Below are 23,026 nucleotides of genomic sequence, written 5' to 3'. Positions count from 1 at the left end.
TTGGTGCCTTGTGTGCCACTGCACAAGTTGGGGAAAAGATGGGCTGAGTTGGAAGGCTTCTGTGTATCTACTTCAAACACAGCAGCCCTTTTAAAAACTATGGGCCTGTCTAAAATTTGGTTTGGAAAAAGAGTTCTGCTACTACAAAAAGTTTAAGTGACATTATACTTACAAGATTTCTAAGGGCCCTTCTGGTTCCCCTAAACTAGGATTTTTTTTTAAAATGTCTCATACACAACAGGGATTTAATGGGATAAAGTGTTTACACACAGAAACACAATAAATGACTCATTGTTATTATTACCTTTTTTCTAACCACTTTTTAGTCTTGGTATTATCTCAATAAGATGCAATGTAATACATAAATGATGATGTGAATATACGATATGCACTGTGAAAGTAACTGGCGATTCTCATGAAGACTGTCATTTTGAAAGCCATAGAAAAATGGCTTACAAAGTTCAAGACCAAATTCAAATTCTGCATATTTTTTTTTCTCTTAGGCAACAGTAAAACTATGTCTTAATCCAAGCAAATATGCAGGAACAAATTATCTTTAGTCTCACAAATACTGTTTTAGAAACAGCAGCCTCATCACACCCGCGCCTCAGAGCGTACGGCACTGCCCAGACCCGGATCGGCGACGAGTAGACACGCGAAAAGCAGCACCTAGGGTTTGCTTGTTTGTTCGCGCGTTGTGTGTCTGTAACAGATGCCTAATACTGGTAATAGACAGCCTGGTAAAATGAGTCTACGGAAACAGTTGCTAGGTTTATCTGACAGCCGCTTCTAGTAGTCGTCCGACGCCTAGGTAACAATGGAGCCACTGGACCAATGTTGCGCCCCGTCCGGTTTCGTTGCTGGCAGCCCCGCCCATTTGTCCCAGGGCCGGAAGTGAGGTCTTCGGTGTTCTTCCCTGCCCCAAGATGGCAACGGCCGAAGACGAGTTACTGCCGCCGCGGCTCCCCGAGCTGTTCGAAACCAGCAAGCAGCTTCTGGACGAAGTGGAAGTCGCGACTGAACCCACCGGCTCCCGCATCATCCAAGATAAGGTGCTCAAGGGATTGGACCTCCTGAAGAAGGCTGCCGAAATGTTATCGGAGCTCGACTTGTTCAGGTATGGGGAGAGGGTAGTATGACTGAGAACGTAGGTAATAATAGTTACCAAGGGCGGAACCATTGATCATGGGTGCAGGAGACCTTTAAAACCCGGAGCCTTTCTTTCCTACCTCCCACTGCGACCTTGTGTACATTGTTTACATTCTCCACTTCTCTTCCGAGATAAGTATCACACGACTCTGCTCCCTAGTGTTGGCTATTTGCATAGGCATTGGGTGTGAGCGCACAGCCACTGTCAGTGAAGAAAACTGGCAGCTGTTCCCGGTGCCTCCTCCCTTTGTCCCACCCACACCCACACCCCAGCCCTTCCCTCCCCCAGGAAGACAGGGCCACAGTTTTAATGCCCAGCCAGACTTCACAGCCTTCTCTTTGCTCTTTCCAGCCGAAATGAAGATTTGGAAGAGATTGTCTCCAGCGATCTGAAGTACCTGATGGTGCCAGCATTTCAAGGAGCATTCGCCATGAAACAAGTCAACCCCAGCAAGCGTCTAGATAATTTGCAGTGGGCTCGAGAACGCTTTTTAAACTACTTAACTCAGTGCCAATACTATCATGTGGCAGAGTTTGAGCTGCCCAAAACCAAGACCAACTCCACTGAAAATAACACTGCTAATTCCTCCATGGCCTATCCTAGCCTCGTTGCTATGGCATCTCAGAGACAGGCTAAAATAGAGAGGTGGGTCATTTGAGGACTGCCCAATGGCAGTGCTGTTGGTGGGGAGGGGTGCATGTTTGTTTTTTTTTTCTGGGGGTGGGGTGGGAAACAATGGTGTGTGTCACTCTTTGGATTCTTATTTAGCATAGGCCCTGGTGAGAGCAAACTCCTGAGTTTCTCAAGAAACCACTGCCTTGGTTGAAATGATCATACCTAACTGTCAGATCCCTAGCACCTTATGGTTGCCAACAACAGCAATGTAGTTTAGCAGAGTGTCTCCCAGTCTCTCCCACATCACAGCACAGCAATACTCACATGGTACAGTGAGGTATCTCTGAAGGGCACAAATATCTTGTACCTATAGTCCATTTATGGTCAATTGATTGGGAAGCTCTGTTCTAACAATACTGGATGAGGTGTGTAACATCCTGAACTAATATTAGTACTGGCATACTTTATTATGTGACCTTGAACACCTTGCTTACTCTCTTAGTTTAGTTTTTTAAAAAGCGTGCTCACAGTGTTTAGGAGCTATGCTAGGCACTGGGGATTCAAACTAAGTATGGGCGTTTGTATGAATATGGGTGGTCTCTGCCTTGGAGGAGCATGCAGTGTGGTGAGGAATAGAGGCATAGAAACAGTATAAATTATAAAATGATGTGATAGGGAAATGCACAGCTTATCGGGAGAGCAGACAGGAGGGGCACCTAACCAAAGAGGGAGCAGGAGAGAGGAGAAGGCTCCCTGGACGAGGTGACTCCTGTGATGAGTTGTTTAAGGATGCATAGGAGTATCATCTAGAGGAAGAAGAAAGGAGGGCTTTAGCCAGCAGAGATAATAGCATTAGTAAAGCTACAGGGACATTAAAGACCACAGTGCTGGGGTGGGGAACAACCGTAAGCAATTAGGTGTTGCTAGGACACAAAGTGGGTGGTGAAGAAGGGGAAAGAATGGTGCTGAAGAATTTGTAGGGTTCACACCAAGGAGAGCTTGGAGTGCGAGGAAGGTGAAAGAATGACCTTGTTCCTGAGAACTTGGGAAGGGGGTTTGAATCCCAGCTCCAAAATTTAATCATTCTGATTTTGGGTAGGTTGCTTAATCCCTCAGTGCCTTAATTTCCCCAGATGTCAAATTGGATAATAATAGGTCCTATAAAATAGCAGAGAAAAAGCTCTTACCACATTGTCCGATACAGTAAGCGCTCAAAAGTCAGCTATTGTTGTATCTTTGTAACTGAGTACCGGTTGTGGAATGAGAGACCTGGGTTTGAGACCAGCTTTACTTATAAGACATTGAACTTTGGGTAACTTATGTAACCTGTCTGAGCCTCAGGTTTCCTCATATGTGAAGTCTAAGTAACAGTGGTACCTATCTCATAGGGTTAAGAGGCATTAATAAAATAAGCCACATAAAACAGCTAGCATAGTATGTGTTACATAGTAAATATTCTATAAATCTTACCTATTATTAGGCTATGCTAAAGAGCTTGAGATTTGTTTGTGACTAGGGATCCACCGGAGGTGGGTTTTTTTTTTGTCTTAAAGGGTAGCAAGGTCATATTTGCATTTTAACTGGCATACTCTGGCAGCAGTTAGGAAGCATTCTGAGGGAGAAGATTAGATTCAGTTACGTCACAGAGGTGATGAGACATTACTACTGCAATGGCAGAAGGGATGGAGGGGATATATTTATAGGGTTGAATCTGCAGAAAATGATCAATTGGTTGTGACAGGTAGGGTAGAAGGAAGCAGCAAGGAAGATGTCCATGTTTCTGATGTAGGTGGGTGGCTGTGGAACTCATTGAGATGGGGGAATAGAAGAGGAAGAACAGATAGGGGAGAGTATGAATTGTATATTGAGACATGTTGCATTTAAGGTGCCTAGGAGACATCCAAGTCAAGGTATCTGTAGCATGAAGCTCAGAGGAGAGGCCTGGTCTAGAGACCTGAAAATTGATTGATTCAGTTAACATATTTATTGAGCCTTTACTGTGTGCTAAGTAATGGAGACCCAGACAAAGTCCATGACCTCATGGAGCTCTTGTTTTGGTGGAGGAGACAGACAGTAAGCTAGTAAATAAAAATGTGATTTTAGGTGGTAAGGGCTTTAAAGAATAATAAAGTTAAGAGCTAGTGAGTGACAGAGAATGATTTTTGAGGAAATGGGATAGACTGATATGAAGTGGAATTCAGTATCATGTCCTTTGTAAGAAGGTAGGAAGCCCATTGGCATATAACAGTAGTTTAAACAGTGAGTTTGGTATCCAAATAATCGTAATATAGGAAGGTAGGAAGCCCATTGGCATATAACAGTAGTTTAAACAGTGAGTTTGGTATCCAAATAATCATAATATAACCCAAAAAAAGACTGTAAATGCACTAGAGAGATGCAAATGGTGTTGTGGACAAAGACCAGGGAGTGATCACATCTGGTTGGAGGGTTAAGGGAAAGGTTTCCGAATGTAGTTGCATTTGAGGTGAGACTAGAAGGATGGTTAAAAATGCAAATTATAGGTTAGCCTGAATGTAAAAGTAATAATACTCATTGTAGAAATTTGGAAAACAGAACATTTTTTTAAATTAAAAATAATTCTTCATCCTAGCACTCAGAGATGATCTTTGTTAACTATCTGATGTATTTCCTTCCAGATATATAGTTATTTTAGTTAATAAATTTGGAAGAATACCATAAATATAGATTTTTTAATCCTTTTTTTTTTAAACCTAACATCCTGTTTTGGTTTCCCAATGTCTTTTGACGCTGTGGTATTTAATAGTTAAATAGTATTCCAGCTTAACAGTCATATCATAATTATTTAAACTTATCTTTTATTGTCATGCTTAGCCTGTTTATGGGTTGATTTGTTGATTTGTTATGAGGAAACATAACTGCATCTGTCACTGTTCCTGTAGGACAGATTTCTAGAAGGACCAGTGGCTAAATCAAAAGGTTTGAATATTTTGGCTCTTGATGGTAATTATATTGCTTTCCACAATAACAAAGTTTCAAAGTATGTCCCACTGCAACAGTATTGAATGGCAACACTTAGAAAACCCAGATGGGCAAGCAGGAAAGATACCACATTGTTTTGGTTTGCATTTCTTTGGTTAGAAAGCTTGATCTGTGAATTTGTTTTTTAATGCCTGACAGATGAGATACCAACACTATCTTTTCGCTAATGGCTCCCATATTTATATCACTAACCCAGACCTCTCCTGACTTTGAACACCATACCATATGTGGATGTTTCACAGACATCTTAAACTTAACATGCCCTAAATTGAACTGCTGGCTTTTTAATCCCCAAATGTGCCCCCACACTCATGTCTTTACCATCTCAATAAACAGACCACCACTCACCCAGGTTTTAAGCCAGAAACGTGGGAGTTAGCTTCAGTTCCTCCCTTCTGAATTGCCACATCCAGTCCATCAACAAGGCCTGCAAGTTCTAGCTACAAAACGTACCTTATGTCCTTCTGTTTCTCTTTCTCCACTATCATACCTTCATCTAGGCCACCAGCATCTCGCACTTGAAATATCCAAAAAGACCTGGATGATCTGGCACCTGCCTCTCTCCAATCTCGTCATATATCATACTCCTCTTGTTCACTAGACTGCTGCCGTAATAGCCTTCTTTCAGTTCTGAACAGATCCAGTTCTTTCCTTCTACAGAGTCTTTGTACATGTTGTTCTCTTTGCATGGAATGCTCTTTATTTATCTGTCTTTCTGGGCTTTGTCTTTCTCCCCTACTGGAATGTATACTTCATGAGAGCAGTAGCCATTTCTCTCCTGTTCTCTGTGGTATGTCTAGCACAGGGCTTGGTATATAGAAGGTGCTCAAAATATATTTATTCTTGACAAGCAGGGGGGAACAACATGAGCAAAAGCCCAAGGCAGGGTAGTTGGAGGTATGTACAGGAAATGGAGAATAGTCTGATTTGGCAGAAGCTAAGAGTAGTATGGTTGGAGGACTATAAGGAAGTGATGTGTATGGAACATTGAAAGGGAAGAGAAGAGCAGAAAGACAAGTTAACGTGTTATAATAGTACGTCAACTGGGAAGAAGTGATAAAAATGAAGTTACAACTATCAGATGTTATTTTTTTCTTACATCTTTATTAGAGTATGATTGCTTTACAATGGTGTGTTAGTTTCTACTTTATAACAAAGTGAATCAGTTATACATATACATATGTTCCCATATCTCTTCCCTCTTGCATCTTCCTCCCTCCCACCCTCCCTGTCCCACCCCTCTAGGGGGTCACAAAGCACTGAGCTGATCTCCCTGTGCTATGCGGCTGCTTCCCACTAGCTATCTATTTTATGTTTAGTAGTGTATATGTGTCCATGCCACTCTCTTACTTTGTCACAGCTCACCCTTCCCCCTCCCTGTGTCCTCAAGTCCATTCTCTAGTAGGTCTGTGTCTTTATTCCTGCCTTACCCCTAGGTTCTTCATGACATTTTTTTTCTTAAATTCCATATATATGTGTTAACATACGGTATTTGTCTTTCTCTTTCTGACTTACTTCACTCTGTATGACAGATGGGTAAAGAAGATGTGGCACATATATACAATGGAATATTACTCAGCCATAAAAAAAACGAAATTGAGCTATTTGTAATTAGGTGGATAGACCTAGAGATATTACTTTTGCAAGAAGCATTTATATGATTAGAAAACAAATTGTTCAAATCCTTGTTTAATTTCTGTAAGTCCTCTATCCCCCACCTCATGACTTTACACACTGAGGCCATCCTACATAAAACACCTGAATGGTATGTTCTCTCTCTCCCTCAAAACCTGTTTCTTCACATATCTTCTCTAATTCCCATCTTTGAGGCATAAGTCTTGATTAACTGTACCTACATTCTTTCAACAGAACTGGAGAAGTAGAAGCTGGGTAAGTAATGAGTCTAGTTTTAGGTTTACTGAATTTAGGTCCTGAAGTGACAACTGGACAGCCATGTCCATAGACAGATGGAAACGTGTAACTAAAACTTATCAGACTGTTTTGCTACTAGTGCTAAAAATTCAGGAGTGTCACTGGGTGTGGATAGTTTGCCAAGAAAAAACATGTAGAGAGAGAAAAAAGTCAAGGATAAAACCTTGGGGCAAATTAAGGGAGAAGGAAGAGGAAAGAAAGAGCAGAGGTAAGAGACTCAACAAGGTACAGGTAAAAGTACTTACAGAAGCATGGGGAAGAGAGAGGACAAATGTCATATCCTCTTTGAAGCTTCTCTCTACCTGTCTTCCCTCCCAAATACTGTAGCACTTAGTTTATGTTACTTACCAGGCCATAACAATCTGTTATTTTCTAGACTTGGAAGTTCTAAAGGTCAGAGACCTTGACTAATTTTATCCTTAGTATCCTAATTATATCATTATATCCTTGGTACCCAACCGGTAGTTGGATCATAGTAGGTATTTGAGGTATCTTTGGGAAGGACAGAGTAGTCATCAGAAAGATGGAAACAATAGAGTATAGCAGAAAAAACCTGGGCTTTGGAGCCAGGCCTGGGGTTACCAGTCCAATTTCTGCCACCTAGTAGATGGGTATCATCTGGCCTCCCTTAACGTCAGTTTTTCCCATCAGATAACAATATATTGCTGCTTACAAAGCACTTTCATGAATATTGTTTATTTGACCCTCTTAACAGCCCCATGAAGCAGATATTATCCCATTTTAGAAATAAGGAAATGGGCTCTGAGTACTGACTTGTCCAAAGTTACATGGCTGGTAAGTGACCAGGCTTTATTTTTGTTTTTGTTTTTTTGTGGTACGCGGGCCTCTCACTGTTGTGGCCTCTCCCGTTGCGGAGCACAGGCTCCAGACGCGCAGGCTCAGCGGCCATGGCTCACGGGCCCAGCCACTCCGCGGCATGTGGGATCTTCCCAGACTGGGGCACGAACCCGAGTCCCCTGCATCAGCAGGCGGACTCTCAACAACTGCGCCACCAGGGAAGCCCCGCAGGCTTTAGACTCAGGTCTTCAAATTCCCAGTTCTAGTGCTGTTTAGAAAAGAGAGAAAAGTGGTCATTTGAAAAGGCAGAACATGGATTGAGGGAAGGTGTTTCTAGGATAGGGGAAAGGCACCAGTAGAGTAAAAAATTGTAACTGCTAATGACAGGGAGGATGATTGAGTGAGGCTTGGAAGAATGTGGGTGGGGACAGGATTGATAGCCAAAGTGGAATGGTAAAGACATTAGCTGCTTAAAGGCAAGAGGAGAGGAGGAAAGGTGAAGCTATAGAGATTTTAAGTTAAAAAGGGAAATTGAATTTGTACATTGGCTGGCCATCTGGTGAGCATGATGGTGGCATGGAATCCACAAAAAAATGAGCAAAAAGATAGCTGAACAAGAGTGACCGTTCCACTGAGGTTTGATCATATGAATTTGTAGTTGACTCATTTGACACAAATTTGTAATTCGTTACCTCTCTTCAGCACCTTGGGAACAGAAAAGGGGAATGAATGATGAAAGTTGCCCAGAGTCAGGAGGGTGTCAGGCAGTGGGGAATTCTAGGGTGATAGGGAGTGTTTGCATGCAGCGGCTCACCATAGGAAATCTAGAACAGTGACAAAGGCCTAGGACAGTGGTTTACAATCTGTTCCTTCGAGCCCTAAGATTCCACCACAGTGCATGGGTAGGGGGCATGTTGGGAGCCCTCCTCTGATTTAACCAAGGTGGATTTTATCTTTTATTACTTTTTGGAGGTCCAAATAAGCTCTTATAAGAAGAAAGCGTTCTTCTGCTAAGACAGAAAGGTTTAAAAAACACTGGCCCCAAAGAATAGGAGTTCAGGAACTTAGAAGTCCCAAAGATGACTAGGAGCAAAGTCATAGAAGCAAAGGAAGTACAGAAGAAGGAAAGACCAGAGAATGTGACTAGACCACATGCATGCAGAGGATAGGAAAGGAAGCACAGGAACCTTATTCAAAGGCCCAGTAGACTAACCAAGAATATACCCTGGATTACATACATTCTAAGGCCCTGATATGTGTGTGTGTGTGTGTGTGTGTGTATTTTTTTTCCTGACTTAGGTACATCCAGGAAAGAGGATGGGGGTAGGAGTGGCACCAGAGTTAAATGTTCTCAAGTGATATCTGTAATAGAATTCATGAAGTAGGAACTGACCTGTGTAGTGTTTGACTCAGAAGGCCACCTATGATGATGCTGTGACAGTTATTTGTAACATTACATAAAGTGCCCACTTATTGATTAAAAGGAGCAGAAGAGCCTAAAAGTTTTTATAATAAAGAATGTTTCCAGAGGGGAGGTTCTTGACTTTTTGTGGGTCGTGGACCTCCTTAACCTCTCCCCAGGGAGAAAAAAAAAGAAGAAGAAGAAGCATACACATAGAATTCTATACAAAATTTCGGGGAGTTCAAGAACATCCCTCCCTCCAAACTCTGTCCGTGGACCTCAAGTTAAGAACTCTAGATTTGGGTGAACAAGCACAGAGGAGTGTCTGATTCTGGAGGTCTAAGTGTGGGGTTCCAGACATAGACATTTCAAGATACTTCTCTTGGAAGTCATGGAGTTTTCTCTTGACTCCTGTCTTTGCCTCAAGACCTTACATCCAATAAATCAACAAATACTGTTATATTTTAATTGCGTCCACATCTCACCACCTCCCTATTTCACATCACTGTCTCTCACCTGGATTGTGGCAATATCCTCTTACAGATTTTCGTGCTCCACACTTGCCTCCCCCCATTGCCCACAGTCTACACACAACAGAGTAGTCCATTAAAAAAAAGTTCATTTCATGTATTCTACTTTAAAGCTTCCAGTGGCTTTCTCTTCTCAAAATATCATGACATTTGATATTTCATGTCTTCTTGGCCTACAGGTTCTACAAATTATGGTCCTGGCTATCTCTCTGACCTCACTTCCTATTATTCTTCACGCCATGCCAGCCACACTGACCTCCTTGCTATTTCTCAAACATGTCAGGCCAGCACTCTCCCACCCCAGGCGCTTCATATTTGCTTTTCTCCCTTAGAACACTGTTTCACATACTGGCATGGCTTCCATCCTTATTTCCTTGAAGTCTTTCCTCAAATGTCATCTCTTCAAAGAAGTCTCTCACCCCTACTTTTGCACCATCACTCTATCCACTTTACCTTGCTTTTTTTCCTTCTTCAGAGCACTTCACCACCACCTGACTCATCTATTTCTTTTTCTCTGTCTTCTCACACTAGAATGAAAGCTTTAAGAGAACAAGGACTTTCTTGTATGCACTGTTGTGTCTCAAGCACTGAGAACAGTACCTGTCACACAATAGGTGCTCAGTAAATAGTCGTCCAGTGAGTGACAGATAACGTACTAGAAGGCATCTTGAAAAAGGCAGGCGGGGTGGATATGAGTCTTCAAATTATACTAGGATGAGTTAGAGGAGCTGGAAATGTTTTGCCCATAAGAAAAGAAGAGATGACCATTTTTTAGGCTGTTTCACAAGGAATTCCAGCATCAATGGCAGGTAAATGACCCCTAAGATTCTATGACTATTTGAATCTGTAATTCCCAAATGGACATTGTATATACTAAGCACCCAACCTAGTAAAGGTTGATGTCATAAAGTTGCTAAGGCACTCCCATCTCAAAATATGGGAAGAGTTGCTCAGATCAGGTTACTTCGATCTTTTTCTGGTTTCAGAATGTATTTCTCAGCTTCTGCTGATCGCTTCATTGCCTTGTAGTCTTAAGAGAACTGCCTTGGTGGCAAATTCTGAGATATAGAATCTGTATTTTTGCCTAAATGGAAATCGGTGTACCTGGTCATTTGTAAAGGTAAAATTGTATTGTGGCCTTCTTTTGAAGGAACACCTCTTTATTTTTAAGTTCATGGCTAATGTGTTTCTGTGGAACAGATACAAGCAGAAGAAGGAGGTGGAGAATAGGTTGTCTGCAATGAAATCTGCTGTGGAAAGTGGTCAGGCAGATGACGAGCATGTTCATGAATATTACCTCCTTCACCTTCGAAGGTGGATTGGTATCAGCCTAGAAGAGATTGAGAGCATTGACCAGGAGATAAAGATCTTGAGAGGAGAAGACTCTTCAAAAGAGGTAAGCCTGGTTGCTGCCTATATCGCTAAAAAAGCTACTGTCACAGATTTGAATCTTCTACAGGAGAGTAATCGAATTAAAATCCTTTTAAGTCTCCATAAAATCATTGTTCTTATTAAGATTAGTGGAGGAAGGCTGAAGGTTCACTAGGATAGCTTTCTTTCTAGCTTATAGTATTGTTCCCCAGTGTTTTCTAACCTGTAACACACTTCCAGTCTTTTGTAATTTTGTGACATGCTAGGAGGGAAAGAGCCTTCTCTGAAGTGAAAATTGGTTTGGGCTGTGAGCAGTCATGACTGCTGAAGGAAGGCATAGGGAGGTGGGCCTTGAAAACCTATGCGTGACTGTAATAAACAGGAAGAGGGATAGGATGGGAATGAAGAAGAAGTGTGTAACTGGAGAAAGAGAAAAGAGTAAAAAGAAGATAAAGCAAAAGACATGGAATGTGTTTAGATTGGGGGAGAAACCAGGATTTAACCTTACACAGTGATACACTCTCACACCTTAGGTCACCCAAGTATGAAACACAGCAAGGACATCTCTGTGCACAAAATATTGGGCATATTGGTAAAGAAAATTTGTTGTAACCCCACTTTGGCTGCCTCTGAAGATCATAACCGTGTTTTGGAGCTGCTACTTCAAAATATTAGGCTCTGCTGCCACTTATTTTTTGGTTCAGAATATAACATGAATTGAGTTGAATTTATCAGCTAGTTGCAGGCATTTAAGTCCTCAGAGAAAACTCTTGCTAATTTGATTTGCACTAATTAGCTCAGGAGCTTTTGCCTCAGGGTAACATCAACCTAGTTTCTCCTGTGAAAGGATCAAAGAATGAACAATTAGTATTCTAAAACCTTAAGGCCCCTTGGGCATATCTAGATGAGTGGTTCACAAGCATCCTGAGGCTGGACTCTTCTGGATCCTCCCATCTCCTTAGTTTTTTGTTTTTATGCCCTCTCATTTGGTATTGGGATTGGCTCTGGAAGTGATGGAGTTTAGAAGCAAGTGAACATCTTTTCTTTGATCTTTTCTTTGGTGTGCCCCTGGACAGCCAAGTTTCCTTGAAACATTTCTATACACCTATATATGAAAGATACTAACCCATTCTTCACCCCCTTGCATTTAGGAACATCCACTTCTAAAACACCCTAGGGAGCTCATGACAGTTAATAGCAAAATTACATTGGACAGGGTTTTAGCAGAAGGGTCTTCATAATTCAGCTTTAGCACTGAAGGCCAGGCTAAGGAAAGGGGCTTCAAATTCAGCTCAAGGGTTTTAGATGGAACGTGGAAGAAGGCTTTGGAATCTTCCTCTTTGGAGGGGAGTATTTTAAAGTCAAGTAATTTTTCACTTGTGGTGAAATGGTTCCTGGGAGAGCTTTCTCTTCCTCCCTTTCCAGCAAGATACTTGGGCCACCTCAGGAGAGCTAACCAACCTCCACCATTAGTATTCTGCATATATATGTTAGAGACTGATAAGTAGGGCTCTTCAAGCACCTAAACACATAAGAGCCTGCATAGTGGGGTGGGCAGAATGATAAGTACACTTCTGATAATTAATTTCCTTTTTAGGTATCAACTTCTCACTCATCTCATCAGGACAGGCCTCCAATGAAACTGTTTGTTCCCACTCGGAACATGGTCCAAACCAAGTAGGTGGTATTAAAAAGTGGGTTGCCTTTGCAAGCCCCCTGCTTTTATGGTTCATTTACAGTGCATGAGTAACAGAAGGTAATGGCTTCACCTGGGGAGGCTGTTCTTTCATCAGAGGGATATTATCTCCTCTGATACTTTCTCTGTCTTCATCAGACATTTCCCTCACAAACTTGAGCTTAAAAATAGGCTAGAAAGGAAACCAACAAAAATTAATTAACTAATTAAAAACAGAAAAAAGAAAAGAATCTAAGGGAGAATTGTAGACCTTAAAATTGTTTCCCACTGTTTCCTTGAGCTACAGTTCTCAAAAGGACATGTTTGCCTATCTAGGTTTTAATTCTGAGTTTTGGGATGCTTTTCCATAGGGTGACAGAAGAGTCTTCTTCCTCTGTGTATCTTTTATACCCTCCAAGTATAAATACTCCTTCCCTCGTATCATCACTCCTCTATGGGGCGTTAGCCTCCAGGATTGCTTACTGGGAGATGATTCTGGGCTATGTATCTTCTCATGAAAGCTCTTGCCTTTAATTCTCCTTTTTTACATATCCTAACAGGAGTTTGCACAAATCCTCAGAAGATAGCTGGGTAGGGGAGCAAGGATGAAACAGACACAGCCTTTATGACTAAAGAGAAGAGGCTTTTTAATAGAGCTATTTATGTTTACTTTTCTAAGTGCAGTGTGATTCTTGCAGAGTATTTGGAGCTGGTTATCCAGGTCTGGCATCTATGACAGTGAATGACTGGTATGACCAGCATCAGAAATTTGGAGCATTACCCGATCAGGGTATAGCCAAGAAAACATCAGGTATGGAGGGGTGGGAGGAGAGTAGTTATACTACTTCACTACTGGTCCCTAACTCTGGAGCAATTAAATTCAGACCAAGTATTGTTGCCCTTTAAAAGCAAAAGAAATCTGGACAAAGATTCTGAGTAATAGAACGGGTGGTTGCCACAGGAGAGGGAGGTTGGAGAGGGGAGATAGGTGAAGGGGATTAAGAGCTATACACCTCTAGTTATAAAATAAAGCCATGGGGGTGTAATATACAGCATAAGAAATGTGGTCAATAATATTATGATAACTTTGTGTAGGGACAGATAGTTACCAGATTTATGGTGGTGATCATTTCATAATATATGCAAATGTCAAACCACTGTAATGCACCTGAAACTAACATATTGTACATCAACTATATTTTGATTTTTTTTAAATTGGTTGAGATTAATAGATTGGCAATGACAGGAGAAAGGGTTGGTTAACTTGAAATAAGCCAATCTGGGGAAAAAAAAAAAAAGATTGGTAGAAAATGAAGAGCCTCAATGACCTGTGGAACAATGTAAAAATGTCTACCATATGTACAATTGGAATACCAGTAGGAGAGAAGAAAGAGAGAGAAGGGGCCATTAAAAAAAATTGAAGAAATGATGGCTGAAATATTCCCCAAATCTGTGAAACGCAAATTTTCAAATTTAGAAATATCAGTAAGCCCTAACTAAGCAGGTTTTAAATACAGTGAAAACCAAGCATAGGCACGTCGTAGTCAAACTGCCGAAAACAAAAGAAAAAGAGAATCTTGAAAGCAGCCAGAGATAAAGTACATATTACACACAGAAGAACAATGATATGAATTGTTGTCACCTTCCCATTTGAAACAGTGAGTCCCAGAGATAGTAAAGCAATGCCTCAATTAAACACTCCAGTTTTATTTATTTATTTATTTAACTTTTCATTACGTTGGGTCTTCATTGCTGGGCGCGGGCTTTCTCTAGTTGCATCGAGCGGGGGCTGCTCTTTGTTGCGGTGTGTGGGCTTCTCGTTGCGGTGGCTTCTCATTGCGGAGCACAGGCTCTAGGTGCTTGGGCTTCAGTATTTGTGGCACAGGGGCTTAGTTGCTCTGTGGCACGTGATATCTTCCCGGACCAGGGCTCAAACCCATGTCCCCTGCGTTGACAGGCAGATTCTTAACCAGTGCGCCACCAGGCAAGTCCCTAAACACCCCAATTTAAAAATGAGTAGAAGACCTTAGACACCTCACTGAAGAAGATTATATAGATGGGAAATAAGCATATGAAGAGATGCCCAATATCATGTGTCATTAGGGAATTGCAAGTTAAAACAACAGTGATCCCACTACACCCCTATAAGAATGGCCAAAATCCAAAATACTGACAACACTAAATGCTAGCATGGATAATGGAGCAACAGGAACTGTCATTCATTGTTGGTGGGAATATAAAATGGTACAGACACTTTGGAAGACAGTTTGTCAGAATTAAACATTCTCTTACCATACTATCAAGCAGTCATGCTCCTTGGTATTTACCAAAATGAGTTGAAGTTAGGTCCACACAAAAATTGTACACAAATGTTTTTAGCAGCTTTATTCATAATTGCCAACATTTTGAAGCAACCAAGATGCCCTCAGTAGGCAAATGGATAAACTGTGGTACATATAGACAATGGAATAATATTCATTGCTAAAAACGAATGAGCTATCAAGACATAGAAAGACATGGAGGAACCTTAACTGCATATTACTAAGTGAAAGAAGCTAATCTGAAAAGGCTACCTACTGTATGATTCCAGCTACATGACATTCTGGAAAAGGCAAAACTATGGAGAGAGTAAAAGGGTCAGTGGTTGCCAGGGATTAGAGGAAAAGGAAGGACGAATAGGCAAAACCCAGCGGATTTTGGGGGCAGGTAGACTATTCAGTATGATGCCGTAATGGTGAATATATGTCATTATACATTTGCCCAAATCCATAGAATGTACAACACCAAGAGTGAACCCTAATGTAAACTGTGGACTTTGCATGATGATGATGCATCAATTTAGGTTCATTGATTATAACAAATGTACCACTGTGGCTCAATGTTGTTAGTGGGGGGAGGCTGTGTCGGTGTGGGGCAGGGGTATATAGGAATGCTATGTACTTTTCATTCAGTTTTACTGTATATCTAAAACTGCTCTAAAGCTAAGGCCTTTTTAAAAAAATAATGTAAAGAGAGAAAGCTATAAAGTCAATGGAGAAATTAAAAGGGAGAAAGGCAAGAAAGAATGGAGAAACAAAAAACAGATGAGATAAACAGAAAACCAATAGCAGAATGGTAAATCCCAATTCAGCCATGTCAGTAATTATGTTAAATATAAATGGAGTAAACCTTCAAATTAGAAATCAGAGATTGATTACCAGACTCAACCACATGCTGTCTATAAGAGGTGCATTTTATTTGTTTTTTAATTAAAGTATAGTTGATTTACAATATTAGTTTCAGGTGTACAGCAAAATGATTCAGTATTTTTGTAAATTATGCTCCATTATAAGTTATTACAAGATAATGAGTATCCCTGTGCTATACAATATATCCTTGTTGATTATCTATATTATACGTAGTAGTTTGTATCTGTTAATCCCATACCCCTAATTTGTCCCTCCCCAGTTTCCTTTGCCCCCTTAGGTAGCCGCAAGTTTGTTTTCTATATCTGTGAGTCTGCTTCTGTTTTTCATATCCGTTCATTTGTATTACTTTTTAGATTCCACATATACATAATATCATACAGTATTTGTCTTTCTCTGTCTGACTTATTTCACTAAGCATAATACCCTCTAGGTCCATCCATGTTGCTGCAAATTGCAGAATTTCATTCTTTTTTATGGCTGAGTAATAGCCCATTCTCTGTGTGTATGTATGTGTACATATATATGTATACCACATTGTCTTTATCCATTCGTCTGTTGATGGGCACTTGGGTTGCTTCCACATCTTGGCTATTGTAAATAGTGCTGCTATAAACATCAGGGTGCATGTGTCTTTTCAAATTAGTGTTTTCATTTTTTCTAGATATATACCTAGGAATGGAATTGCTGGATGATATGGTAGTTCTATTTGTAGGTTTTTGAGGAACCTCCATACTGTTTTCCATAGTGGCTGCACCAATTTACATTCTTACCAACAGCGTACGAGGGTTCCCTTTTCTTCACATCCTCTCCAGCATTTGTTATTTGTAGACTTTTTGATGATAGCCATTCTGACAGGTGTGAGGTAATACTTAATTGTGGTTTTGATTTGCATTTTTTCTAATAATTATTGATGTTGCGCATCTTTTCACATGCCTGTTAGCCATCTGTATGTCTTTGGAAAACTGTCTCTTCAGGTCTTCTGCCCATTTATTGGGTTGTTTGTTTTTTTGATGATGAATTGTATGAACTGTTCATAATATTTGGGGTAGTAATCCTTATGGGTCACATCAGTTGTAAATATTTGCTCCCAGTGTATAAGTTTAATTATGTCCCATTTGTTTAGTTTTGCTTTTACTTCTTTTGCCTTAGGAGAGAGAGCCAAAAAAAATATTGCTACGATTATGTCAGAGTGTTCTGCCTATATTCTCTTCTAGGAGTTTTATGGTTTTAGGTCTTATATTTAGGTCTCCTAATCCATTTTGAGTTCATTTTTGTATATGGTGTGAGGGAATGTTCTAATCTCATTGTTTTACATGTAGCTGTCCAATTTTCCCAGCACCATTTATCAAAGAGACTGTCTTTTCTTCATTATATATTCTTGCCTCTTTTTTCATAGATTAATTGACCATAGCCTATTTCTGGGCTCTCTATTCTGTTCCATTAGTCTGTGTGTCTGTTTTCAAGCCAGTACCATGCTGTTTTGATTACTGTAGCTTTGTAGTATAGTCTGAAGTCTGGGAGCATTATACCTCTGGCTTTGCTCTTTTTCCTCAAGATTGCTTTGGCAATTCAGGATCTTTTGTGGTTCCATATGAATTTTAGGGTTATTTGTTCTAGGCCTGTGAAAAAATATCATGCATCTTTTGATAGGTATTGCATTAAATCTGTAGATTGCTTTGGACAGCATGGCCATTTTAATAACATTAATTCTTCTAATCCAAGAGCACAGGATATCTTTCCATTTCTTTGTATCATCTTTAGTTTCCTGCATAAATGTTTTATAGTTTTAGAGTATAGGTCTTTCACCTTAGTTAAGTTTATTCCTAGGTATTATATTCTATTTGATGCAGTTTTAAGCAGGATATTTTTTTACTTTCTCTTTCTGATATTTTATTGTTAGTGTATAGAAATGCAACAGATTTCTGTATATTGATCTTGTATCCTGCAACCTTGCTAAATTCATTTATTCTAATAGTTTTTGGGTGGAGACTTTAGGGTTTTCTGGATATAGTACCAAGTCATCTGCAAATAATGACAGTTTTACCTCTTCCCTTCCGATCTGGATGCCTTTTATTTCTTTCTTATCTGATTGCTGTGACTAGGACTTCTAATACTGTGTTGAATAGAAGTGGCGAGAATGGGCATCGTTGTCTTGTTCCAGAATTTAGCAGGAAGGCTTTCAGCTTTTCACCATTAAGTATGACATTGGCTGTGGGTTTGTCCTAATTGGCCTTTATTATGTTGAGATATGTTTCCTCGATACCCACTTTCAGAGTTTTTATTATTAATGGATGTTGAATTTTGTCACATTGGTTTTTCTGCATCTATTGAGACGATCATGTGATTTTTATCCTTCCTTTTGATAATGTGGTGTATCACACTGATTAATTTGCATATATTGAATCACCCTTGTGACCCTAGAATAAATTCAGCTTGATCGTGGTATATGATCCTTTTTATATATTTTTAGATTTGGTTTGCTAATATTTTGTTGAGGATTTTTGCATTTATATTCATCAAATATACTGGCCTGTAATTTCCTTTTTTTGTAGTGCCACACTGTGTCATGGAGTGAGCAGGGCCAGAACATTCAGCTTGGGCTGGGGTACACATGCAGCAAAGTAGCTGTGGGAGACCCAGCAGCTCTGCTGCCATAAGAAGTCTGGGCTGCTTCTGGGGTGCCTCTTGAGTAAATTCCAGCAATGGTCACCACTGCTGCTGCATCTGGGCTCCACCCCAGGGCCAGGTCACCTCTCCATCTCAAGGTCAAGTCTTTTCCCAGGTCCTGGCCACCCTAGATCCAGTGCCATGCATATGGCATGAAGTGAGCAGGGCTAGAACATTCTTTCAGCTCTGGCTGGAGAGCACAGCATGGCTGTTGCATGAAACCAGTAGCCTAGGGCAGCAGGCTACTGGTTTCCCTACCCTACCTGAGGGCAATCTACCCACGCAGTACTCATGAGTGGAACCCAGGCTTCTCTATGGACTTCTGTGTATCTTTCTTACAACCTTGGTTGTACAGGAGTCTTTCTGCCAATTTCCAGTTAGTTTTCAGTGAGAATTGTTCCACACATTGATATATTTTTGATGTGTTCGTGGGGAGAGGTGAACTCCACCTCTTCTTACACCACCCTCTTGATCTCCTGTCAAGAGATGCATTTAAATATAAAGGTACAGATTGGTGGAACGTAGAAAGATTTTCTAAATATACCATGCTAACAGTAAACATAAGAAAGCTGCAGTAGCTATGTAATGTCAGATAAAGTAGACTTCAAGACAAAAGGTGTTACTGGACTTTCAAAAGGACTTTTAGTGCTGATAAAAAGGGCAATTTATCTGGAAGACATACCAATCATAAACATGTTTGTGACTAATAACAACCTTCAAATCACATGAAGAAAAAATTGACAGAATTAATGGAGAAATAGATGAATCTACAGCCATAGTTAGAGATTTTCATACTTCTCTTTCAGTAACTAAAAGAATTTCTGGACAGAAAATCAGTAAGGACATAAAAGATCTGGAGAAAATTCACAGCCACCTTAACCTGTTTGACATTTATAGAAAAATATATCCAGTAGCTGCAAAATACACCTTTTTTCAAATGCACATTGTACGTTTACTAACTTAGACCATATTCTGGGCCACCAAATAAGTGTCCATAAACTTTCTTTTTTTAATTAAGTAATTTATTTTTAAAATTAATTAATTTGGCTGCATTGGGTCTTAGTTGTGGCACATGGGATCTTCATCGTGGCACGTGAGATCTTTCGTTGCGGCCTGTGGGCCCTTCATTGCAGTGTGTGGGCTTCTCTCTAGTTGTGGCGCATGGGCACTAGAGCGCACAGGCTCAGGAGTTGTGGCACACAGGCTTAGTTGCCCCATGGCAGGTGGGTTCTTATTTCCCCAACCAGGGATCGAACTCTTGTCCTCTGCACTGGAAGGCGGATTCTTAACCACTGGACCACCAGGGAAGTCCCTCCATAAACTTTGAAAGATTGAAATTGCACTATGCTCTCTGACCACAATCTAATTCAGTTAGCAATCAATGACATATAGGAATTCACTAAATATTTTAAAATTAAATAAGATACTTATAAATAACCCATCAGTCAAAGAAGAAATCACAAAGAAAATTAAGAAGTATTTTTAACTGAATAATATTGAAATACATTAAAACTTGTGGGATATAACTAAAGCAGTGCTGAGAGGGAAATGTATAACTTTAAGTAGTTATATGAGAAAAAAGAAAGGTAAAATCAGTTACTAAGGTACTAACTTAAGACGTCGGAGAAAACGAGAACAAAATTAGCTTAAAGTATATGGAAGAAAGGAAACAATAAAGATTGAGAACCTTGAGGGGGGTTGGTGGTCGTAGTGTTGCACAAGAGTCAAACATATGTATACCCTCATGACCTGGCAGTTTCACTCCCAGGTATATACCTAAGGGGAATGAGACCATATTTCCTCAAAAGCCTTGTACAAGAATGCTCATAGCAGCATTATTTGTAATACCCCAAACTGAACACTACTTAAATGCCCATACATAGTAGAATGGATAAATACATTTTGGCATATTCACACAGTGAAATACTATTTAGCAATAAGGTTAAATAGACTATAGTTCTTATAAGTAACAAATATAGCTAAATTTTACAAACATAATTTGAGTAAAAAGAAGTCAGGCACAAAAGAGCATAAAGTTCAGACATGGCTGAAACTTGTATATGCCAGTTAAAAGCCAGTATGGTGCTCACCCTTAGTGGGAGATCAAGAATGGAACTGGATCTGAGGGGGACTTCTGAAGAGTTAGTAATGTTTTGTATCTTAATCTGGGTACTGATTACATGGATGTGTTCAGATGTGAAAATTGATTGAGCTATACTGTGTATATTTTTCTGCATGTATGTTATATTTCAGTAAAAAGACAAAAGAAAAAATTCATGGATAATATTTACAGCAAAACTAAGTGACAGTGTATCCCCATGAAACTCAAAATAAAAACAGTTAAGGGCAAATCATTCATAGCCACAAGATCAACAAGGAATGGACATCTGTGTAGGAGAAAGCACAAGGAGTTGACAGACCATGTGAAAGACCTGACAAATGGGAGAATTCCAAAACAGCAAACAGGTATTCACTAAAAAGCGTGGCATTCTGACAAGTGTGAGGTGGTATCTCATTGCATTTGAGGTGGTTTTGATTTACATTTCCCTTATGATTAGTGATGTTGAGTACCTTTTCATGTGCCTGTTGGCCATCTCTATGTCTTCTTTGGAAAAATGTCTATTCAAGTCTTCTGCCCATTTCTTATTCAGATTGTTTGTACTGAGTTGTATGAGTTCTTTATATATTTTGGATATTAACCCCTTAACAGACATGTTATTTGCAAATATCTTCTCCCATTCAGTTAAGTTGCCTTTTTGTTTTGCTGATGGTTCCCTTTGCTGTGCAAAAATTTTTTAGCTTCATATGATTCCATTTGTTTATTTTTGGTTTTGTTGCTGTTGCCTGAGGAGACAGATGAAAAAAAATATTGCTAAGACCAATTTCAAAGAGCATACTGCCTGTGTTTCCTTCTAGAAGTTTTATGGTTTCAGGTCTTACATTTAAGTCTTTAATTATTTTGAGTTTATTTTTGTAAATGATGTGAGAAAATGGTCTAGTTGCATTCTTTTACTTGTAGCTATCCAGTTTTCCCAACACCACTAAGCCATTAAAAAGAATGAAATCTTGCAATCTGTGACAGCATGGATGGACCTGGAGGGTATTATGCTAAGTGAATAAGTCAGACAGAGAAAGATAAAACAAATGAGTCCTAAAAAACCCAGAAACAGACTCATAGATATAGAGAACAAATTAGTGGTTGAGAGAATGGGAGGATGGGTGAAATAGGTGAAGGGGATTAAGAGATACAAATTACCAGTTATAAAATAAATAAGTCACAGGGATATAATGCAGAGCACAGGGAATATAATCAATAATATTATAATAACTTTGTATGGCACATAATTGACACAAATATAGAATCACTATGTTGTACATCTGAAACAAATATTATATTGTAAGTCAACTATACTTCAGTTAAACATTTTTAATGAAAAAAATAAAAGTGTGGCAGTTCAGTGTAAGAACATTAGTTGAAATGGGAGGGGTTTTGCCCTCCAGTAAAAACTGAATGAATACAAGGAACCTGTGGTCAGAAGGTCTGAAAGGGATGGAGCAGGCTAACCCTTAATGAACTCTTGAAAATGAGCCACCAGATCTCCTGACTCATACACCGTCCCACACTGAGGAGAAATTGCTGATAATAAAATTCAGATTGAGCAGAACAGGGACAATAAAGAATAAGGAAAGAAAAGGTCTAGATAAGAATGGGAGACAGGACCAGAACCAAGAACTCTAATCAAGCAAGTCATCGTATTCCTTTAACATATATAAAAACAGCAGAAAGGGAGCCTCTGTGAAGTTAGAAAGCCACCCTGAACCATACTTTCTAAAAGCTCAGGAAAGCTTAGCACACATAAGAATGAGCAACAGATTGTGATGATGGTTCCACAGTTCTGAATATACTAAAAACTACTGAATTGTACATTTTAAATGTGTGAATTTTATGGTATGTGAAAAATATCTCAATAAAGCTGTGAGAAAAATGAATGGAAAATTAATCAAGGTCAGATCCCACAGAAAATTATCATAAGGAGAAAAAGAAGAGAATCAAAAGCATTCCATGTTGCTTATCTTTTTTATGTATAGTAGTTTGTTAATCCCATACTCCTAATTTGTCCCTCCCTCCCTCCCTCCCTCCCTCCCTCTCTCCCTCTCTCTCTGCTTTGATAATGATAAATTTGTTTTCTATGTCTGTGGGTCAGTTTCTGTTTTGTATATAGATTCGTGTTATTTTTTAGATTCCACATGTAAGTGATATAAAGGATGTAAACTGAAAAAACAAATATATATAACTGAATCACTTTGCTGTACACCTGAAACTAACACAGTATTGTAAATCAACTATACTTCAACTAAAAAAAAAGAGAAAAAGGCGGGGGGGAAACATTCCAGAAAGACACACTCAAAAAACAACAAATTTAAAATATACTGTTTAAAAATAAATTGGAAGACATTAACAAAATTAAATAAGACATGGAAGAACAATACAAAGCAGGATTAGAAAAACTCTGAAATGTAGTGACAACTTGGGGGAAGTAAGTAGAAAGAATCACTTGACAAATGAAGGCTGAGGGACTTCCCTAGTGGTCAGTGGTTAAGAATCTGCCTTCCAATGCAGAGGATGAGAGTTCAATCCCTGGTCAGGGAACTAAGATCCCATATGCCATGGGGCAA

At 39.7% G+C, this 23,026-nt stretch overlaps 1 protein-coding gene across 5 annotated transcripts in view; it reads left to right on the top strand.

Annotated features, from left to right (window-relative positions):
* Positions 1-807: 807 nt before the first annotated feature.
* The window catches only part of LOC307181068 (immunoglobulin-binding protein 1-like), a 44,013-nt gene continuing 21,794 nt past the window's right edge, over positions 808-23,026 (top strand). The window contains exons 1-5 of one of the 5 annotated variants that reach the window (XM_079911844.1): positions 808-1,117; positions 1,502-1,795; positions 10,763-10,844; positions 12,417-12,496; positions 13,193-13,315. In XM_079911844.1, the coding sequence (XP_079767970.1) occupies positions 927-1,117; positions 1,502-1,795; positions 10,763-10,844; positions 12,417-12,496; positions 13,193-13,315 (770 nt within the window). In that variant the 5' untranslated portion in view covers positions 808-926. Of the gene's footprint in view, positions 1,118-1,501; positions 1,796-10,648; positions 10,845-12,416; positions 12,497-13,192; positions 13,316-23,026 lie in introns of all 5 variants that reach the window. The other 4 variants (XM_079911843.1, XM_079911847.1, XM_079911846.1 and 1 more) reach the window with 4 other exon arrangements.

Source organism: Stenella coeruleoalba, assembly GCF_951394435.1.
Source record: "Stenella coeruleoalba genome assembly, chromosome: Y".
Lineage (NCBI taxonomy): Eukaryota > Metazoa > Chordata > Mammalia > Artiodactyla > Delphinidae > Stenella > Stenella coeruleoalba.
This window is presented reverse-complemented; position numbering and strand designations above follow the sequence as displayed.